Genomic DNA, 21733 nt, shown 5'->3' on the forward strand with positions numbered 1-21733 from the left:
TGAACAACAGAAAGTAGGAAAGTGGTAGCTCTGTAAGAGGAAATGAAAGAGAAGAGGAGGCATTACAGCTGTTCATTTGTTATGATGTGTTGAGTGTTTATTATAAAATTGGTTAAGACTACACTTCAAGCTACACTTTTTATTACATTTTTTCTAAAAATTAGGCACTTTAGTTTACTTAAATTTAGAATTTATTATTTGAATAGTTATTATTTATTATCCCTCCAGTTTGATGTGAAAACTGACTGAAATATTATTTGATTTGACAGTCCGTTGTTGACTAAAAACATGTGTTGATACAACTATAGGTTATAGTACTGAATGATAACGCAAGTTCGTCGTTTTGATGTTCCGGACCTTTGCTTCAGGAAATTTTCTCTAACTAGACCTCTTTGAAATCTAATTGAATACCCCTGATATATCATTTTTGAAATTGGTGGATTCCATTAGATGAGTCACTACAATTACCTTCTTCCTGTCAAGACGAGGTGCAACTCTGCTGTCCTGAGAATCTGACTGGTTGATCTCTGGGTTTGTGTCCAGTAGGCGTTGCATGGCTCTGTCGCGATCAAAGGCAGTTACATAGAATAGCATCTGCCGGGTGTCGAAGGGGAAGAAGAAAGGGCTGTAGAGAGAGAAGGACAACAATGTACGTGTGAACAAAGTCATGTCAGCCAAACACATCAATGCCAATATCTGTAGTCAACCTGTAGAATACAGGTGAAAGATCGGGTTAAAATTTCCTCCTTTCGGTTAAAAGTATAAAACCACTTTTACCAGGTCTTTCCAAGCTCAATGAGCCAAGTAGGGATGTTGCCCGTCATGATGACGAGCGGGTCTTGTAGCTGACGATTAGCTTTGGCTGTCAGCTTACTGTTGATGAACTCACTGGTAGGGATAATTTCCTTACACACAGCATTCTGCAAAACAACCATAAATATTAATTTTACTTTATGTATATTTAAAGAAATTTAATGTCAATTTAAAGCCTGGGACATTACATATAGAGAAAGCCATAAATCAAGACAATATTTTTCATTTAGTAATTGAGCAATATCAAAATGGATCTGTATATTTATATAACCATTGCTAACTTTTCACAGCTTTAGGAGCTGATACAAGCGGAGTTAGTATGTGATAACATGGCATGTTGGACAGAAACAAGCGGCCTTGCTCTTGTAGTTCTTACTTCATATAAGTAGAACCAGTATCTACTGATGGAGTGCAGGACCCTCAGCAGCAGGTTGACCTCTAAAGAGGGGTCATCAAAGGTTATGGTCTCTGGTGGCTCCGAAGTGAGGTATGTCTCTAAGGGATTGATGACACTGGGACACACACCATCTGGAAGTGATGGGAATAAACAGCAGTAATAAGGTTGACTGTACAGATTGAGCTTTGTAAGAAATAAACAACGAGAAGCTGTGTGATTTAAACACTGACCACATGCTTAGAATATTGTCTCTATCTGGTCACTTAACTCCTTTCTTATTTGTAAACATCATAACTGGGAATTCCTCAGTTAAAAATAACTTTGCTGAGCCTATACCCTGACAATGTGAAACTTGAGAGTTAATTTACGGCCACTGCTCTACAGTGCGACCATTTCACTCGCATGTGCACCTAAAAATAGTTACGTGCGGACCAGAAAAATTATTTACGAGTACAATGAGAGAGCAAAGACTACAACCTACCGTAATAATATTAACTACCGCAAGCCAATATTTAACTTATCAGTCATTTATACTAGTTACTCCTCCAGGATGTGGATAATACATCTGCAGTGGACAGATGTAAATGTAGTCAGAGCCAGGACACCAATGTGTGCTCCTTCTAGCTGCCTCCTCCTGTGAGCAACACATTCTCCCTTGTTCTATTTCACTCAAGTTACAAATATTGTTCAGTAATCGTGTTTGCATTAAGTGTGGTGTGGTTTGGGTGGGTGCTGTTGGTGTGTCATGTATCCGTCCCTGGTTCAAAAAATACAAGTCCCACAAGCCGCAATGCACCAATCACAGTTCAGTTTTCTGTGATGAGCGATCGTTCTGAAAGCCGTTTATTTTTTAAAAAGCTTTGACAATATTTTAAAAAGGCCCATGCCAAGTGTCCAGATACCAGGGTCTTCACCTCCATATTCCTCCAATGGTTTCCCATGATAGTTACACACAAGGAGAAGAAGGAGCACACATACACGCAGTATATAAATTATTTATAACCTCTGTAACTTAAACATTTTTCGCTGTGCACCTAAATACCCTTGTGTGATCCTAAATGTGCTCCTTGGGAAAAAGGGTAGCGTGAAGCCCTAATTAAAAGGTAAAAGAAAAGAAGATGAAACATATTTTGTCTCAATCTGCACTGGACCAGCAGCTGTAATGTTTCAGAGCTAGTTACCATGCCACAGCTCATCCTGCTTCTTGGCGTTGCGAGGTGAGGTCTTGGTGGGGGCAGTCTGGGCTCGGCCCCTCTTTCCACCCACAGCGTCTTTGCTGCCATCCTCGTCCTCTCTGACAGGCTTATACCTGTCCGGAAACAAGACGGGACATTGGGTCTCTGTACGCTTTGATGATCAATGCCTCGTTTCAACTCAACAACAGCACTAAGGCCAATAATCATTTGCAATCACGTGGTTAACCAGTGTCCATGTACTTACAGTGTATCCCACAGGATTTTCAGAGACTGTGGTGGGGCGACCTCAGACCCTCTAGAGGGGCCTGGGGCCATGCTCCCCCAGAAGAAACGTTTTTACATTTTAAAAGTGAAATGCATCAATCTAAGGAATCGACATTAAGAGGCTAGATGTATCAAGAACTATTTTGTGCTCTAGAAAAGAATTTAAATCACAGCCAGCGTTTTTTGGGTTTCTGGAATGTAGTTTTTTGTTTAATTTTTTTTAATAATTCAGAACAAGATTATAATGGATTTATAGTTTGAATTTAACTGAATAGTGTTTCTAGATCATCACTATGCTATATTCACTCAATAATCTCTCACTGGAAAGAAATCTAGAATGTCAGTAAAAAAAATATTCCCGATATCAAAAATATTATTAATAAGAGTTAAGTTCAGAAAGAATGAAGAACACAGATGTCTGACACTTCAAGGACTCGCTCATGACATTTACACCATTGAATCTCAAAGAAGCGACAGTGAAGGTTAAGAAAGTTGCAAGACACAGAACAGACTAAAAGCATACGTAAAGAACCAGTTAAGATTTAAAAGAGAAAAAATTCATTGGCATTTTTACCATATTGTGTGCGTTTTGGTCCAGATACCAGCTCGCCCAAGTGGGTTAGCCTCATCGTCCGTCGACTCCCTTTCTTCTTCTGCCTGAAGACTATACTGCCGTACAGCCTGGTATACTGTCATGTTGTATGGTAGCAGGTGGTCACCAATGTAGAACTGTAGTCTGTGACGCACACTGCCAGAATTCAGGAACTGCGCCGCCTGAGTAACCAATAAATTACATACACGGTTTATTGATAATACTGAACTGACAGCAGGACTTGGCTCTCAATACACATCAACACAGGATTAAGTTTGCACAAACTGAAAGAGGAGCCTTGTATGGCATGAAGGGCATCACATACCAGTGATTCATCGATTTCATCATCTGAACCGTCGTCATCACTGTCTTCATCCTCTTCTCTGATACGACCATAACCTGTACAAGATATCAAGTTAGCAACCCAACTAAAAAAAAAAAATTAATAACCCATTATAAGAACGGTAAGAAGGACAACTTGACATTTGGAAAATGTGGAGGGAGAACAGGTGTGTTAGGCTTTCCACCTGGGGAAAGCTGGCAGGGGATCAGCTTGAGTCTCATACACACACAGTTCTGGTGTACCTCTTCCCTGTTCAGAGGAGCTGCTAGTGGGCTAATCTGTATTAAAAAGCACATGGTAGTCTACAACCTCCTAAATGAATGGCATGATCTCTCACCTCTGACAACAAGATATCTCTCGATGGCTTGCACCAGGGCCAGGGGGTCTATCTTCACAGGGCCGCCTTTCCACTGTTTAACATTAGTGCAATCTGGGTGTCTCTGCAGCTGACACTTGAGCTGATGTGTGTTGAAGAACTTCAGTGCCTGAGAGCCCCTGAAGACATAAATTAAACACACGTTTAAAAAAAAGAAGAAAAAAAAAAATACTACTAATAATTAAACACAGACACACACACACACACACACACACACACACACACACACACACTGAAGTGTTTGAATATAAAGTTATTCTGATCAACAAATGTATGATAAACCCACAAACCTGCTGCCATTGCCGTTACCACTGGGGAAATCATGCACTTTGACAGGGAACTGTTCAATTTGGCTCAGGCAGCTGTTTATTTTGTGCACCAGTGCAAGGTAAGGCCCGTTCTCTGTTGGGTCCAGACGACCTACAGGCTCCAGTCCTGGAACCTGCAAAACAAATGGGAGGTGGAAAAAAAGATTAAAATTAAATGACACTGCCAAAACCATAACATAGTTATATAATTCTTCATAATCTACTTCACAATATCACACACACAATACACACAATACACAAACACATTCTAGTGTCTCACCGGACAGCCAGCAAACACATTGAGGAACCTCTTGAGCCGCACATCGCGGCTGAGCAAGTCTCTGTCGTTACTGGAAGTCAGGTAGACCAGGAGCTGCTTCACCAGCCCACTGTGCTGGATCTCAAAAGACGACACATCAGATTCTGATACAATGCTGGAGATCTCCACCAGGCACTCCATACCACCGTCCACCTGGGAAACGGGAACATAATACATCAGAAAAGAAGTCTCAATTTTGCTAAGCAACATTACTTGATACACTCAATTTTATCCAAATAAATACAATTTGAATGTCTGTATCTCTCTGGGTTTCCCAGGGTTTGTCCATCTTTCTTAAGGACAAATCTTTGTAATGGTGCTTTCAGACCAAAAGCGAAGTGAGCGTTCGGGGTGGTGAGTTTACATGCAAAGTCAATGCAAAAACGCGTAGAGCCACGATTTCCTATCAGGCGGCGTGAAGGGGGCAGGGCTGGCGACGCGAAGGAATTCGCATGACGCTGAGTCGCGATAGCCTATCAATGTTGAGATTGTCTGTTTGTCACCAACAGCTTCAGAGCGTTGTGTGGAGAGGGCCAGGGAGAGCGGGCAATTGAAAATCTGCAGGCCGGCTGAGAGCTGCTAAACTTGGGCTAGAGGAGCAGGGAGCAGCACTCCAGGTTTCGGACAAATAAACACCCGTGGTTGGACTGGGTTATCCTCTGACAACTACGCCGTTTGCTCAAGGGAGGAGCTCGGAGTAAACCGCTTTTAGTAAATTAGCTTTTTACTTTAGTTTTTATTATTACAACGTTGATTTATCTTCAATCGAGCATCTCAGCAGCTAGCTTCCGTGCACATCCGGTTCCAGTGTCGTTAGCGTCGTTTGGCACTACTTCATATTTATATTAAAAAAAAAAAAAAAAAACACACACACCACGTACAAAACTGGACATTGCTGGGAGAAAAGAAAGCGAGGAGGTTGAACTACCTGGTGAGTTCAGAAAACATGTGTATGTAACTTTATTCCAGCTATTGTTGTACTTTACTGGGACCAAGTTAGCATAGCATAGCCCTGAGCGATCTGAACTCCATTCAGAAAACAAACATTTTAGAAGTTGTTGTCCTGCTGTCTTGCTGACAAACCTGACAAAGCATGAATTCATATGTTTAAACAAAACTGCATCATATTGTAGTTATTTCGGCATCAGTTGGATCCGTTTATTGCAATTTAATCACAGCAAAATGTTTACTTTGGGTTCATACAGTTGTAGTAATGGCGAGTTGTGTTTATTCACGTCATCGCATTAAAATCGCCTTCTCGCATTGTGTGTGAACACTTGCAGCGAATGTACTCACGGGAGGAAAGCGTCGCGAGGCGAAAATTTGCGTTTGGTCTGAATGCGGTATAATACATTTTTGCATACATGGGGATTTTTGTCATCTCATGCTTGCAATTCAATAAAAAGGAGAGTTTATGTTTTACCTGCAGGTTGAGCTGCTCAGTGGCTGTGCAGAGTCTCTGGAGTACATTCAGTGCAGGGTTGCTGCCGTCTACATTTTCAGAGTTGAAGTAGCGCTCCACAAACTTACTTGCCTGTTCTTTGATCCAGGCCTTTATTTTGTCTCTACACAAGAGTGATAGGAAAAAAAAAACCTTTAGAGTCCATACATTAACCCCGCTCTCTCTCACACACACACAGCCTGTGACTGACAATTCTGAAATTTTAATCATATGAGTGGAAACTTTCTTCATTTACTCTCATCGTACCTGTTATTTGAAATAGAGTCCTTGGGAGGTGCCCTTGCCAGGCCACTCACCCCCGCTGTGCGTGAGGGCTCTGAGTTGGCATTGTTGGTCTGGGCACCCAGCTTGCCCCAGGTCTTGGGATTAAGACTGGCCAAGAAGGATGATTTGGGTGACTGAGTACTGGTAGGGCTCTTGGCTGTAAAGACCACAAAAAAGGTACATTAGGAGGGTCATCTACAGGCTAAGAATATATCCAAGAGCACATAATGTCATATCATTTCAGGACCACTGCCAAAAGTCACTGAACAGCAACATTACAGACGATCGTGTAGTGATGGGTCCATCACTCATTGCTTATGTAATGATACAAAATATATTACAAAAGAGAAAATACATTTAATACATTTGGTAGCAATGGTGTTTGTGATGTTAATCCTTTGAGATGTGTTTTGGATAAAAGGTGGTCCTTAATTAGCATATTCATGGTTTTGGTTATTCTCAAAAACAAAGGAGTAGCTGTGCTTTAAAGCCTTACTCGATAGTTATTTTTTGGAAAAATGATATTGGACAAAATATCAATTGTGCTTTTCACACATCAAGTGGGGATATTTAAACATCACACACATGTTGGCAGCAACACTTACCCTGATTGTCTACTTTATCATCATCTCTAGGGGGAGAGTATTTGGGCCTTCTGGGCCCTCTTTTAGGTAGCCGTTTCCTCTTTAGGACATCACTTAACCGCCTTGGTGGGGGAGAAAGCAATTAACAGAATGCTCTTGGGGTAAAGAAGAAATACATTGAGAAACAGCAGCATACATGATTGCTCAATTGACATGACACCGTCTAATAAACTTGGATTTTCAGTTTCCAATTTGTAGAGCTAGTTGTCAGACAAGAAACTATGTTCCAGCTGTTTTTACGTGGTTTAACACAGGATGTAATTTGTGTTTGAGCTTAGTTTCCAGTGTGACACTGAATTTGGACCGGAGCTAGAAATGTATTCTTAAAACACTTCTGTAAACAGCCAAAGCCACACATGGCCACATACTCACCCCTGAGGGCTGAGGTCCAGTGAGTCATCCATGCTGTGCTGGAAGCTGGGTGAACCCAGATCAGGAGTTGCATTATTTGCAGATGTGGTGGATGCAGTACTGATGGTGGTAGTGCACAAACTGGCAGTACCACTAGGACAAGCCTTCGGGGGACTAGTGACTAGAAAGCTCTCAGACTCTGACAGGTTCTTCACCTGGTGCATCACACCTGGAAGAGAAAGAATTGCATTTCATATCGTCTACAGTCTTTACAAAAACAGCACAATACACAGCAGCTTCTTGTCTGTTAGACAAGAATCACATGGATCTGGCTGAGGAGAATGTGTCAGCATATATGCCAGCAATGAGAGGAATAATGCACCGGAAAGGAAAACACTGGTAATTGATTTTACTGACAAAATAAATGTTTACAGACTGCAGGAAACCATTTGCCCTGTGGACTTTTTTGTCTACTGTGGAATGGCATCTGTAGTTATGAATAAAAAATTTGATTTTGGGGGTGAATCTCAACCACTAAAGCTTCTAGCTTCCAGCTGCGACATTTTCCACCAAAGACGGCCTAATACAAAAAGTGACCAGTTTATAGCTGTTCAATACTGTTCATATTCGAAGCAACTTTGACATGCATTTTAGGAGATGCTCAGGCTAACACTTGTAGGTCATCCACTCTGGTGAGCAAGCAAGGTGATACATGGGTTTTCTGTGGGATTATACACTACCTTCTCTTCTGAAATAGACACTGAAGACATCAGGCAGCTTCTGCATGAGGATCTCAGCCATCTGCAGAGAACCCACTACAATCTTCAGATCCTGGCTGGACAGCATGGAGGCAATGTGACTGTAGAAACAAACATACAAAACAGAGCCACAAGCGGCCATTCCAGGTTCAGACCTTTATCCGCTCAACAGAAGGAAGCAGCTTGATCAGCCAAAATTAAGGCAGCAGGCAGAAACGAGCAGGTTTCAGGCTTCACAAAGCGGAGCAAAGTCACTTCAGCTAGTTTAATTCTGCTTGAAGAAAGAGTGATACCAATTACATACTTGTTTCATCACCACAATGTATGCAGGGTTTAAAGGATTGCGCTCTCAAAGTTCAGCCATTTGTCCCCCCTTCTTCGGATTTGAACAAACCTCAGTGTGTGTGTTCGGGAGATGCAGTATGTCGCCATTCAGTGAGTTTTCAATCAGGATTGCTCAAGACATCTTGAGTTATGAGCAAATGTGTGGTTGGCCACACCCAATTACACCAATAAATATGGCACTTCAGATTTTAGTTGAAAGTTGACTTTTCCCAAACACAGACTGAAGATATCTTCCAAGACATATTATACTTGGACAAACTGTTAATTAGTTATGGGCAATTTCCTGTTGGTTGATGGCGGACATGTTTTTCGCTCATTTGTAATAGAACTGTGTTGCGGTTTAAACCCAACTATTATTAGTAATTTCTTGGTGTCTTAGAAATACTACAAATTATTAACATCCTTTAAGACAATCTTCCAATCCTGCTTTAATGTCAATGTTAAAAGGAAGTTACAGCCCAGGCACTGTTACCTGGACACAGCATGGTTCCTCAGCACATCCTTTAGCAGCTCTGCATCAGCAAAGTAGATGATCCTGAGGATGGCTCTAAGGCACTTGTGTCTGACAGCAGGGCCAGCCGATGAACTGTACACCTCATACAAGACCCCAAACAGAGTTTTGATAAAGCACTTTGCCAGCTCAGGGTCCTCCTTCATCAACTGGGCTCGAGCGTCTTCTCGACGAACCTCCTGGTGGCTCCCTGAAGACAAACAAACAATGAACAGGTCAGGATTATTTCCTCCAACCCACTGCGACTGTCACACATCAGCTGTCACTCAGTGGAGAAGCGGTGTTATACACATCAGGTACATGTCAGGTAAACACATGCACACATTTGGAAAAGACATGGCAACAGACTGACTGCAGCTTGCTGCTGACTCCTCCATCTCTGTTAAAGCAGGGATAACAGCTGCTTTTATATAAGAAAAAACAGGAATCAACTTGTGAATTTCACAGACACTCATGCATGGATATTTACCTGATGATAAAATAACAAGTAAATAATGTAGTTAACAATGAAACATTCCTCTTTGTTTGCCATGAAACTGGGTCACAGACGCTGAGAGCTCAATACACAAATTTTTGGTGGGCCTTTCCTTTAAGACTTTGATAAATGGGTCAACCCACCAAGTGTTTCTGGTTGCTCTTTTGTTTTAAGATTAAATAGAAAAAACACCAGCTTTTTCCACATAAACCGTAATTTGCAAAGATGACTGTATTACCTGTATTGGGGTTGGCAAGAGGATTTGGTTTCCTCTGGATACCGCGTGCTGTTCCTGTGTCTTCATTGATCTGCTGCATAGAGTTGAAGTCAATTGTGTACACACGACCCAGGGTTGACAAACTAATCTCATCCTCCCCGTTCTGGTGGGCTGTCTGCAGGGCAAGATAATCACCAAATATACCTAACGTCACTATCAGATGTGGATAAGCCCCACATAACTGTGTGTAAATGTATCTATATCTATATATCTATATATATACACACAAACACACTGTATAAATAGACTGAATGTTGTCAAGTAATGTAATGCAACATTTTAAACGATTCAATCCATTTGTCAACCTTAGAGATAATTATCTTGTAGTGTAACAGAGGTCCTGAATGACTGACTAGTATTTCAACACTGATTGACTGATGCATTTACCTCAATGATGCGGCTGTCGATGCGGTTGTAAGGATGCCACAGTCCCCTGTCATCCCTCCACTGCCAGATCGCTCCCTCTGTCGTCTGGGCACTGCCCTTCTTCAGCATTACATCAACTGCAAAGATGCCCTCTCTAGGCAAGCAGGGCATCAGCTCACTGAATGAAGAAGAGTGGTTTCAGAAAGTTAAATGGGTTTAATTTTTCTGTAAAGAATACTATCTGAGGTTCAAGGTCAGAGAGAAGCGGGAATAACGTGTGGCACTGCTGTAGACCATCAGTGCGGCAGAGAATACTGCTAAAAGTTTTTGTAAATTGTACAGAGGACAATATAACATTTTATAGGCTTCCAAGTTTAGCCATAAGACATGTGTGTTTTTTCCTAATTTAATAAAGAGTTAGTGCCCCCAAATACCAAAAGAGGGAATATTTTTCCCCCCATACTGCTCAGTGTGATGCACTAACACATAATACTGAAAAGAAGGCAGGTAAATAGATTTTACCATATGAGGGAGGTCAGTTCATAGAGCTCCTGGGGGCTCCGGGGTACCAGTTCAATCTGCTCCTGGCAGCTGCCATTTGACGCACCACACAAGAGGAAACGCAGTGTTTCTGCTATGTCTGTTTAGAAAAGGTAACAAAGACATTTCTGTTAGTTACCCTGTTGCATCTTAAACACATAATATTCCTACAACACTTCCGCTGAAAGTTTAAGACTGAAAATGTTTTTCCACAACATTTTGTCCTGAATCAAAATTTGAGACCGCAATAAAAACTGTATCCTTTGCTACTGTACACTTTTACACAATTTACAATTCCAAGTACAATATAAATTTGCTAACAGTATTGACAGAGGGGGCAAGTGGGGGGGGGGGGGGCACATTGGTGTGTGTTACTCACTCTGTTTCATAAGCTGGACTGCCAGGCAGGGGCAGTTGGAGCACATGAGGGAAAACATGCGCACCACCATTATAAACATTCCCGAGCTGAGCACAGGAGGGGTCACTACCAGCAGCTGCTGAATGTTGGTCAACAGGTCCCGTGATGCCACCTCCTGCAGCAGGTTCTATTGATTTAAACAGACACACACGCATGTGCATTAGCTGAGAAGTTTGATGGTTAATGGAGAGAATACAGAAACATTACATTACAGAAACAGTCTTAATTTTGAGGTACAAACCTCTTCATGCTGAAAGTTGTCCACCAGCCTGGCGAAACAGAGACAAGTGCTTTCGACAGATTTTTTATCCTGAAAGAGGTAAATTATAAATTAATAAATTCACATAGCCATTAGTGAATCTTTACAATAGTTTACACTGCAAAGCACCAGTATACGGAGGTCATGATACAGAGAAAAACATACCTGGTGTGTGAGTCTCTGAGTCAATAGCGGCAGAGAATCAGCAACAAAGTGAAACTCATCTGGAGTAATGCTCTGGCAGCAGTTGGCTGCAATAGCCAAGGCATTCCTCTGAGCATTGATGCTGAAGAACTCTAGGTAGAGGAGGCAGTCAGCGAGCCCACCCTGTGAGGCATGAAATAATACCATTATTGTGGTGGCAAACAGATTTAAGGCTATGACAAAAAGAGCAAAAGTGCAACACTTACAGCCTGCAAAATGGCTTTGCTGTGTCGCCTTGACAACATCTCCAAAGCAGTGAGGGCCTGCTCCGCAACATCAATAAACTGGATCACCTGAAGCTGGAGACAAGAAGGTGGAACAAAGAATTACATGAAAAGGCCACTATTACAGATTAACAAACAATTAGTGAGAGAGTGTAGTGTCTTACCTTCTCCAGGAAGACAGGAATAGCATCGACCACCACAGCAGAGGATCGAGGGAGTGCTTCCATCATGTATGTGAGTGCCCGAGAGGCATGATTCATCTGTGTGCATGGATAAAAAGGCATGCAAGAAAGCAGAGGCATTACAAAAATGAAAAAGTCAATCAAAAGACAACTACATTTACGGCCATGAAAGTTCGTTATACTCACAATATCAAAGTTATGCTCCATTTGTAACAGAGTGATCTGTGAAAGAAATATTTAATATGCAATGAGGTTAGTGGGAACTGAAAAACGACAGACAACGTTTAGCATGTTTATAATGTACCATGTATGTATATATGATGGGTTTAACATTTCACAAAGCAAATGAAAGTGTAGGTGAGTTATAGCCGCAAAACATACAGGCAAGAAAAGTATAATTGAGAGATTAATGACCAAACAAAGTAAGACTAACCAAAGCGGGCACCACACTCTTGACAGGGAAGCCACCAAGTGTTTCCTCATTGCCCATCACCAACAACTGGCACATCTCAATAGCAGCTTGGAGCTGCTGAGACTCGTCACCTGTGGCCTGCAGGCCCTGTAGTAGCTGCTGAGCCTTGGAGCCTAGAAATAGAGGGGCAGATTTTTTCAACAGTAATTCAGAGGATGAAGAACACTGATGCAAGGGTAGGAAGGTTCTACTCACTGGCTCCACTGCCAATGGTCCTATGAAACAGCTGCGACATTCGGGGTCCAAGGGGCCCAAAAAGATGTGGGGGGAGACCCCTGGCCTCCAGTAGGGCTAAAGGGACAAAAAAAAAAGGTTTAGAGAGCAACTTGGTGCTTGTGATGTTATTAAACCTGAAGCTATAACATTAACCACAAGTACATTTACCCATTACATACATTTGCCCCAGAATATAGTGACATACTCTGCATAATGGTGAATTTTAGCAGCGACTGAGAGGGGCATATCAACATACCTTGAAGCCTCCCCATTTCAGAGTCATCAGATTCACTCTCTCCAGAGGTGGTCATGCCCACTGCTCCAGCAACTGAGCTTGAAGCTAGACACAGTAACAGTATTAAATCAAAAGTCTTTTAAGTCAAAAGCCTAATTTCCTTTAATAGTGTTTTTTTGTGAATTTATTCAGATGGGAGATTTAATTCCAACAGACATGTTCTACTGTCAGAATTAATAAATAAGAAAGGAGGCATGATGGGTACCTGAGGCCCCTTGAGATGCCTCATCAGTGCGAGCGGCTGAAGAGTTGGCCCCATCCTGGTTGTTGTCAGAGTCTGCCATTTTCTCCTGTCGGCGTGCGTCGGCTGCCCCGCGCTTGCCCAGGCCTGAGCCCCGCCGACTGTGACGTAAAAACAGAATGACAATGTGAGTGATAGAGTAATCACAAAATACAGTATTACCAGTCTACATCAAATAAATACACAGCAGTACCCAGGATATGTTTTTTTTCCATGCTGGATATTAATGTTGCTAATTGTGTCATACAAAAAGGTATGAGAAACAAAACTAAGATGCATCAAGACTCCTGCAGGACCATGTTGCTGTTTTAACAAAAACTGCAGCCAGATGCTTTCAAAAGATGTTGGTTGGGTTTCCTGCTACCATCAACATCCGGGTTTTTACTTGTTCTGATGGACACTGTACAGCTCAAAAACAGCACATATAAAGCTTTATACATCTTCCAGTGGAAATTTTAGATCACTGTCCATACAGCAGACACGTTCAATGGATTCTACGTTTGGTCAACCCAAGGCTATTCCTAGGATTTTTGGATCCTGGGCTAAACAATACCCTAATTTGGTTTTGTTAATAGTTCTATCTTTAATTGTCATGTCTGTTAGGCTGATTTTATTATTCCATAATGCCATCTTGGTTAAAGCTAATTATCCTGTGATGGCTGTTCAGTTACAATTGCTTCAAAACATCACTATTCAACAATCGAATGTTCAGTATTTTGTTCAATTATCTGATCAACAGAAAAGCAACATTTAAAAAAAAAAGACAACAAATTAACAAAATATTGTGACATCCCTTGGCATTATGATGACTTAATAAAAATGAACCTTTCAATAGAAAATGCCAGTGCCATCATCACCTTATTAGTGCTGTGAGTTTCATGTTGTTTAAACTCTCATACACTCTGGTACACCTAGCTAAAACTAATCCTGTAGTCATTTGAGGCTAAAGTTTGCAGAGCTGAATACTGAATAATAGAGGGTTGTTTCTAATATTTAGTCTACTCTCATTGGTGTGCACAAATCATGAAAATATCACGTACTTTAAGACATGAATATTTACTCTAAGTCATCAATGTGATTTGTACCTGGTGCTGGCACAGGAGCCCGTGGTCTTCTGGCGTGTGCTCCGCCGAAAGCTGGGGAGCTCTGCTGGAGGAGACTCGCTGCGCTTCTTAGTGGATTTTCTCAAACCTTGGGTGAAAAAAGGTGACATATAACCCGCCTGTGGACTAGGCACCAACACTGCTGTCAAATTCTTTTGACTGCTATACACTCTCAATAAAAGGTCAATCAAAACATGCGTGATATTTGTAGTGATTTTTAGGCCAATGAAATGAATCATTTGTCATATAGCTATCGTAACTATCAGACAATATGTGGTTTAAATTATTAGAGACCGCAGCATACTATTAAGTATCTTTTGGATGTGGTAGTTCAACAGAAAACATTCCTCCATATCTTGATTATTGCTCAAAGGTTCATCAAAAATCTTCTATGTCGCTGTTCTAGCAAAGGTCGATGCAGCGTTACCTTTTAAATACAGTAAAGGCTCTTTACAGCCCTGTACCACTGACCTGGTGGGTATTAATAGTAACCCAGCCATGGCCCTATGACAGAACAACCTTCATGCTGGATCTGTGACTCATAATTCTGTAGTACAAAAATAAACATTTAAAAAGCTAAGACCCAATGAACTACACTAATTAATAATTTTTTTAATTTCCTTTTTGTACTTAATTTGACCTTACCTTTGAATTATATCAGGTCAAGTATTAATCCCTCACACGCATCTCAGCACTAGTTTCCCTGAGATTGCAAATGAAGCTCAAATTATCTAGAGCTACTCAATGTTGGTCATATTTTCCTAATGATTAGGCTGCAGTAACATTAAACATGATCAAAATGACACTGTGCAATGAAAAGCCATGCAGAATAACACAAGTTAACTGCATAATATGTGCTTACTCACCATTTCAGCTCAAAGTCTGTGTTAAAAGATGTTAGAGGCTGACAGATAAAAGGTATATAGAGAGAGAGATGAAGTTCTTTCCTCTTGACAGAAGCAAGCGTTTGAGTTCTCCCCTGCCCTCAAACATACCCCTAGTCAGCTGGTGGGCCAACAAGCTAAGCCAACTTAGGAGGGGTCTCTCCATTTGGGCCTAGGGCCCATGGCACAGAGCCCACCTCAGTTCCTATCCTTTCACCTACCTAGAACAGCGTGACCCCAAACTGACCTGAACAGCTTACACTGACATCACCATACACACCAAATTTTACTGTAATATCTCTGTATTTAAACTACTGAGCTGCAACTTTGCCTTCTTCTTATTAGGGATGGATATCAAACCTAAATACATACTTCAGCTTTAGCATTGCATAGTCCCAATTACAATGTACCAAAAGTTGGTCAGATATTGCCTTATTTAAATAAATGTATAGTTAATTGTCTGCTGTACTTTATTTAGGCTTATTTTGAGTTCTTGTATGGCAGTTTGTCTTACGAAATTTGACACTGATGCATTTAATAAGTTTGACTTATTCTGTCATAAAGTCAAAGGTGTGTTTTTACTGAGCCAAGTATGGTATTTGATAAAGTAACTTTGGTATTGTTACTAGATCCTGACCAATACATCGGTATGGCTGATATTTCTGACAGATTTTAACTTATATATATATATATTATATATATATAGCAGTAGTGTACATGCCTGTTGATACGAAACAAGAAACTGCAGTCAACAAATGATAAAAATTTGTCAATATGAATTTAGAGACACTGTTGCCATTACACATTTTGTCCACCAAAGAGCACTGACAAAAATGCACGCTCTTTATCAAAAGTGATTGTGTTATGAGTTTAAGATACAAACAAATTTAAAAACCTGTATCGAACTGGCTGTAATTAGTACTGAGCCTTGGCTTTCTACTGCTGCAGTCACTAAAAATTTAAAGCAACACCTGGCCAAATTCACACAGCCATTAAAAATTTAAAGCAAAGCTAATCCGACAACCTAGCTACTAGCCCAAAACAACAGAATACATTTTAAAGAAATCATAATCATACCTCAATACCACATGACAGCATCAAATTAGCGAGTTCTTTACAGTATTCATGAAAGCAACCAAATCACAAGACTATATAAATGCCACCATAAAGATCTTACTGAAAACTCTAAATTTGATTCTTAGGAGTGTCTACCATACCTGCGAAATCAAACAAACATTTGTTCCACACTGACAACTGAGTGACCAGCAGTATTTATGTATTTAGCTATTCTTCAGTTTTAGGCTACTGGTACTTAAGTCTGAAATCTGAGAAAGTTCACCGGCTCAGTCAAGCCAACACTCACCACATGTGAACTAGACACGGTAGTCAAGACACACACGCTTTATTGTATGCAGCGTGTCGCCAACTGTATTTATAAATGATACATCATTAGAGTTACACAAATGTCTGGATGAAAGCTTTGTTTCCGAAATCACTCCTTATTTACAATTTTGTGCACTATAGTTACCATCTGCCATTTATTTGAGTGTCCGAATTCTCCGTGTGCAAATGTATTAGTAGGGGTGGGAATTTCTTGGCACCTCACGATCAATTACGACTCAGAGGTCTTCTATAGAGGTATTATAAAACAATTAGATGCATCTTGATGCATAATTCTTTTCTATACAGGATCTCTGGATAATTACTAAGCATTTCATTTGTACATAAAAATCTAAAAGAAACATTTCCTAATTAGCTTAAAAGGACTAGTTTGCATGCCTAATTTACTTCATTAACCTCAGCTCCACGGTCCATCATTTCTTCAACAACCAGTTCTCAGAGTCCTCTGAAAATTAAAATAATCAGGATGTCCAGTATGTATACAGGACAGAGCTGTGCACCAGTTTAGTCTAAGCTTGTACCAGATGCTCTCAACCCTCGACAAGTAGGTAAGTTCTAATGACATACAGCTGAGCTAATTCATTTTACTTCATTACTAATTTAACTAACGTTATAAGCAGCCAAAACACATGCTGTACAGGGGAGATGTTAGCTAGTGCGGACAGCCTTCGCTTTTCCAGCAGTTGGGGAAACTACAGACTTATTAACGGACACACACGGTGACCTACACTGCACATTTACCGCCAGGCTGAATGTTACTGCTAATATTTTTTCTCTGCAAACTTTCACCGTCATGTTCTGCCGCTGTCCCTCTCTCTCTCTCTCATTCGCTCGGCCTCATACACAGGATATACAGAGGGCTGCCAAGTTTTGAGTGCTGCCACGCTCGCAGTGTGCGAGTTAAAATCATTACTTACGCATTGATGTTAATGATTGTGTGACATTTAAGTAGGGTGGTTATTCATTCCGCAGCGGTGTGCCGAATACAGGAGGAACATTGGTCTCTCTCGTCTATCTCTCCGCCACAGACGGACCAGGCGCTGAACTTCCGCGAGTTCTGTCTTTTGCGTTATGTCAGCATTACGTTATCAATTAACATTTAAACAAGAGATTTTTTGACAATTGTTGAATCGAGCCAGAATCTTCCACATCTGCATCGCATCTGCGAATCGATTTTTTCTCTCACCCCTACTATATAGTGTCATCAAAACGCACACAATAGAAAAAACAAAAGCTGTACATGTCATGTAAACTAAGTTCTACTAACAATCCCACAATACATCACATTTTATTTAATGAAAATTACAGACTCTACTCTTGTGACTGATTGTGAATGATTCTGATCACTAAGTGTCTGGAATATCAATTTACTGCTCACTACTTTATGAGGCTTAACATGAGAGCGGTTCAGAGTGAGGTTTGGTAACTGATGCTGCTTGGCTCACAGGTCCTATGACATTTAATGCTAGAGGTGTCACCTCCATCCAAGCACGTATGGCTAATGTTGCGACTACAAGCCAAATCATAACCCTGTTTAAACCCTTAAATCTTTCATATAATTACAAACCCATTAAAGCAAACCCTTCCAGATACTTTCCTCACCATGCTCAACCTTTCCTATCACTACAAGAGGGATATATGAACTTATCAAATTTTTCTGAAATAGAACTAAAAATAGTACTGAAATGTTCTCTTTAAGCTTCAAAAGAGATTTCAGCTCAGACAGTGGTGTTTCTATTATGAATGCAGAGGATCCATACACCGTTAATGACTCACTTGCTAGTTTAGCTTGTAATCCTGATGGCCCAGGTTTAGAGGTCTCAGTTTTGGAGGATCCGGGTAAGGACAGTTTAGGTTTTGGCAGGTTGACTTTGGGGTTGAAGCGTGCTGCCCACTCAAATTTTGAAGAGCTGGCGGTTTTGGCCTGCTCCTTATCGCGGGTACTACGGCGTGGGGAGGGGCTTGAGGCTGAGCGAGAGCGTCGTGCCTTGGTCTGATCTTTTCCCTGTTTGACTCGGGCACCCTGAGTGGTGGTGCTATTTGTGCCTGTGGTGGAGGAAGAGGAAGAGGTGGATGCAGAGGAGGAGGAGTCCGTCACGTTGCTACACCCAGCTTTGGCTGAGGCGGCCGATTTAGACGCCAGCTTGGTGGGTTTTGCAGTTCTGCCCTCGGTACGATTGGGGAGGGACCCAGCGGTGCTACTTAGACCGGGGAGAGAGTCCGATTTCTTCCGTTTCTGGATTGGTGAGGCCCCAGCGGCCCCGCTCTTCTTGCTCTGACCTCGACCTGACGATGCAGGTGGTTCTGAAGCAAGTGATCTCTTCTTGGACTTGGCTGCGCCTTTCTTGGTCTCTGAGGTATTGTCTCTGGGTGGTGGGAGCGATTTGGGTTTCTTGGCAGGGGTCGGTCCGAAGGTACTAATTTGGTCAGGAGCTTCACTTCTCTTCAGCCCTCTGGTGCCTTCACTCTTTGACTGGTGGACTGGTCGCTCTTGTTCTGATGTCCCTGCAGCTTCTGGCTCGTCTTGCAACACGAATGAAGCCACGGAGAGAGTAAGACCGCTTCTGCCAGGGAGCAAGAGGGACAGCAAAACACCATCTCAGAAAATTCCTCAAACTGTGAAAAGTGGTGAATTACAGTGCCACATTCATTGTACTCATTCAGATTTAGAACAAAACCCAAAAAGGTATACAATACTGTATTTTCTTCTTCATTATGAATTTTACTTAATCAAATTAAGTGGATATTATTGGATAAAGTACAAACCCACAAACACGCACACACAATAAGCACCAAGTAGAGAGGAGGGGTACCTTCTTGAGCTGTGCCCTCTGGACTGGCCAGTGGCTGAGCTGGCTGTGGCTTTGGAAGCCTTAGAATTAGGTCTTCTACTTTCAGGTGGGGAATTTGCTTTATGTTTTACCTGCTCTGACTGCAACCTGTAAGGTTGGAAATTAAAGAGCAAGTGACAGTGTGGGTTTCCGTAATCAAGTCACATAAAAGAGAGACTTGATCAATCCCCAAATCATTTCGGCTGACTGCATCTGCATATCCTCTGATCATTAACATCTCTGGAGTAGCAAGAAACACAGCTAAAGCAGAGTTAATCACCATTTGACTATGATAAAATAACGCATGATAAGCTTCCCCTTTGATCAAGAGGCCAATGTAATCATGCTGCATTAAATTACAATTTCAAGTAACTACAGACATATACCACCCGTGAATTAATACCCCTGTACTATACAGTCCTCATTTGTTGAAAGGCTCAACTAATGTTCCCCACAAGCCATGAGTAGTGCCTTTTACTTGGGATTGAAATTTTACTTAAAACTGGACATGTGTACAGGTACACTCACCTTCCCGTGACTGTATGGTCTTGTGGCTGGGCCGCAGCAGTGTTCCTCTGTGAACGGCGCAGTGACCCCCCTGGATTGGAATTAGGCCGGTTGGACATTGGCACCTCTCTCCTGAAGGGACATACCCTTTCTAGACACTACCATTCACTGCAATAAAAGATACAAACAACATAAGAATCCTGAACAAACGCAATGGCAAGCCATATACCTATGCTCTCCTAGATCCACTGGGTTGTCCGTGGTTTAAAATAAGTTGCTGTGCCGAAGGTGACTGATGAAGCTCACTTCTCTAGCCCATTTCAGATGATCGGGGCATGAATCTCACGAAGTTTAAGTTTGTACATCTCCATACTTACCATACAAACTCCAATCACAAAAGAACTGACCGATCCTATCACTACCATTCGTGTAGTGGCAAAAACAGGCTGCCAGAAAGATGGAACCAACCAAGGAACTAGACAACTCAAAATTGATATAATCGTTAGCTGTGGGAGAAGACTCAAATGATTTGTTTTTATAATCAAATATATTTCTTAGTAGTATACTTCATTCTAAAAACAAACAAAAAAAATAGTAAGCTCCACACACATCTCTAAATATTTATCACCACAAAATTGATACTTATGTGAACCACTTACATTAACCCACCAAATGAATAAACATTAACTCTGTCTATCAATTAATATAAAATTGAATATAAATTAAGAGACCGCATTTAAAAGAGAAGTTCAGACAACAATTGTCTCACCCTGTATCATGAGTACAGATTGGCCTATACTGTAAAGCTATCTTACTAACCCCAAGTTTGACAGGAAGGACAACTGACATCAATGCATTCAAAATTAAAGCATTATCATAATCACTTTAAAATATTAATAGAACACCCCAAGACTCCTCTGAATAATAATGAGCAAGGTCACAGAAAAATCTAAATAAACCTACCATTGGGCTGACTGCGAGTCAAACATACCACATAAAAAGAGAATTAAGTTTCAAAGAGTCTCTTAATACATAAAAACTATTGCTATACCTGACCAAAAGAGTTTGCTGTTGGGGTAGGTTGTACTAATCATTTTTGTCAGAATATCAAAGAAAGCGTCTTTTAAATATGAAGAAGTGTAATTTATCTGTAATTCTCATGAGTTAATGACATGAGGGAACTGATACACAAAACTTCTGAATCACAACCTGAATTGTTTTTGCCATCTAGAAAACAAAGATTGGCAATTTACCAATTTAGTTAAGAGTTTAAATCATGATATCATTGATCATAAAAATACGCCACACTTGGCAAGCTCACAGGGCCATTTTAGGCCTGCACTGACAGTGCATCCTCGTCTTTGTTTATTCGTCCATTCTGACAACTGCTGCACCACAGTCGCGTATAATGTGATTAGTTGAGCACATAAGACGAATAATCGGCAGGTTTAAAAACTCGCCGGGACAAAGTTCCTATTACTACACCACTAAACAAGAACGTCAGTGTCCAATTTTTATACCCATGATTTACAGAGGCCTATATTTCTGACGTAGTTCTCTACTACCAGCGACTAGCATGTTTAGCCACACATATCCTAGCAGGTCCCATACATTTTGACAGTAGCTTAGGCGCATACGTATCCACACAAAAAACTCCCACGTAACAATAGGGAATCTTCTAACCGCTGGATATTGAACAGGATGAATAAAAAACGCTAAAAGGCTAGTAACCACATACCAGAGGTTCGTTGTTGAAGTTACGTTGGCTAACGCAGCAGTGGTTACATGGAAATGCGTAGTTGGCGTACCGGTGTGTTAACCTATTTAGAGTTAGCTCCCTAACTAAACGCGCTGTCCAATCCTAACTGCTAACGTTACCTTGTTTGCACCTTGTT

The 21733-nt window shown here is 41.1% G+C and overlaps 1 protein-coding gene across 7 annotated transcripts in view; it reads right to left on the minus strand.

Annotated features, from left to right (window-relative positions):
• The window catches only part of trip12 (thyroid hormone receptor interactor 12), a 43530-nt gene that overhangs the window by 4299 nt on the left and 17498 nt on the right, over window positions 1-21733 (minus strand). For 5 of the 7 annotated variants that reach the window (XM_046074190.1, XM_046074187.1, XM_046074186.1 and 2 more), the window contains 32 exons: window positions 19860-20006; window positions 19314-19439; window positions 18277-19064; window positions 14198-14303; window positions 13077-13213; window positions 12833-12916; window positions 12556-12651; window positions 12322-12473; window positions 12075-12110; window positions 11871-11966; window positions 11689-11781; window positions 11444-11605; window positions 11261-11329; window positions 10981-11146; window positions 10584-10701; window positions 10083-10239; window positions 9657-9810; window positions 8905-9133; window positions 8070-8188; window positions 7351-7558; window positions 6940-7040; window positions 6317-6491; window positions 6032-6173; window positions 4570-4761; window positions 4272-4423; window positions 3943-4100; window positions 3588-3661; window positions 3245-3444; window positions 2392-2519; window positions 1190-1341; window positions 778-920; window positions 469-625 (listed from right to left, as the gene is read on the minus strand). In XM_046074190.1, the coding sequence (XP_045930146.1) occupies window positions 469-625; window positions 778-920; window positions 1190-1341; window positions 2392-2519; window positions 3245-3444; window positions 3588-3661; window positions 3943-4100; window positions 4272-4423; window positions 4570-4761; window positions 6032-6173; window positions 6317-6491; window positions 6940-7040; window positions 7351-7558; window positions 8070-8188; window positions 8905-9133; window positions 9657-9810; window positions 10083-10239; window positions 10584-10701; window positions 10981-11146; window positions 11261-11329; window positions 11444-11605; window positions 11689-11781; window positions 11871-11966; window positions 12075-12110; window positions 12322-12473; window positions 12556-12651; window positions 12833-12916; window positions 13077-13213; window positions 14198-14303; window positions 18277-19064; window positions 19314-19439; window positions 19860-19957 (4968 nt within the window). In that variant the 5' untranslated portion in view covers window positions 19958-20006. Of the gene's footprint in view, window positions 1-468; window positions 626-777; window positions 921-1189; window positions 1342-2391; window positions 2520-3244; window positions 3445-3587; window positions 3662-3942; window positions 4101-4271; window positions 4424-4569; window positions 4762-6031; window positions 6174-6316; window positions 6492-6939; window positions 7041-7350; window positions 7559-8069; window positions 8189-8904; window positions 9134-9656; window positions 9811-10082; window positions 10240-10583; window positions 10702-10980; window positions 11147-11260; window positions 11330-11443; window positions 11606-11688; window positions 11782-11870; window positions 11967-12074; window positions 12111-12321; window positions 12474-12555; window positions 12652-12832; window positions 12917-13076; window positions 13214-14197; window positions 14304-18276; window positions 19065-19313; window positions 19440-19859; window positions 20007-21576; window positions 21686-21733 lie in introns of those variants that run through there. The other 2 variants (XM_046074191.1, XM_046074193.1) reach the window with 2 other exon arrangements.

This window comes from Micropterus dolomieu, linkage group LG17 (genome assembly GCF_021292245.1).
Source record: "Micropterus dolomieu isolate WLL.071019.BEF.003 ecotype Adirondacks linkage group LG17, ASM2129224v1, whole genome shotgun sequence".
Lineage (NCBI taxonomy): Eukaryota > Metazoa > Chordata > Actinopteri > Centrarchiformes > Centrarchidae > Micropterus > Micropterus dolomieu.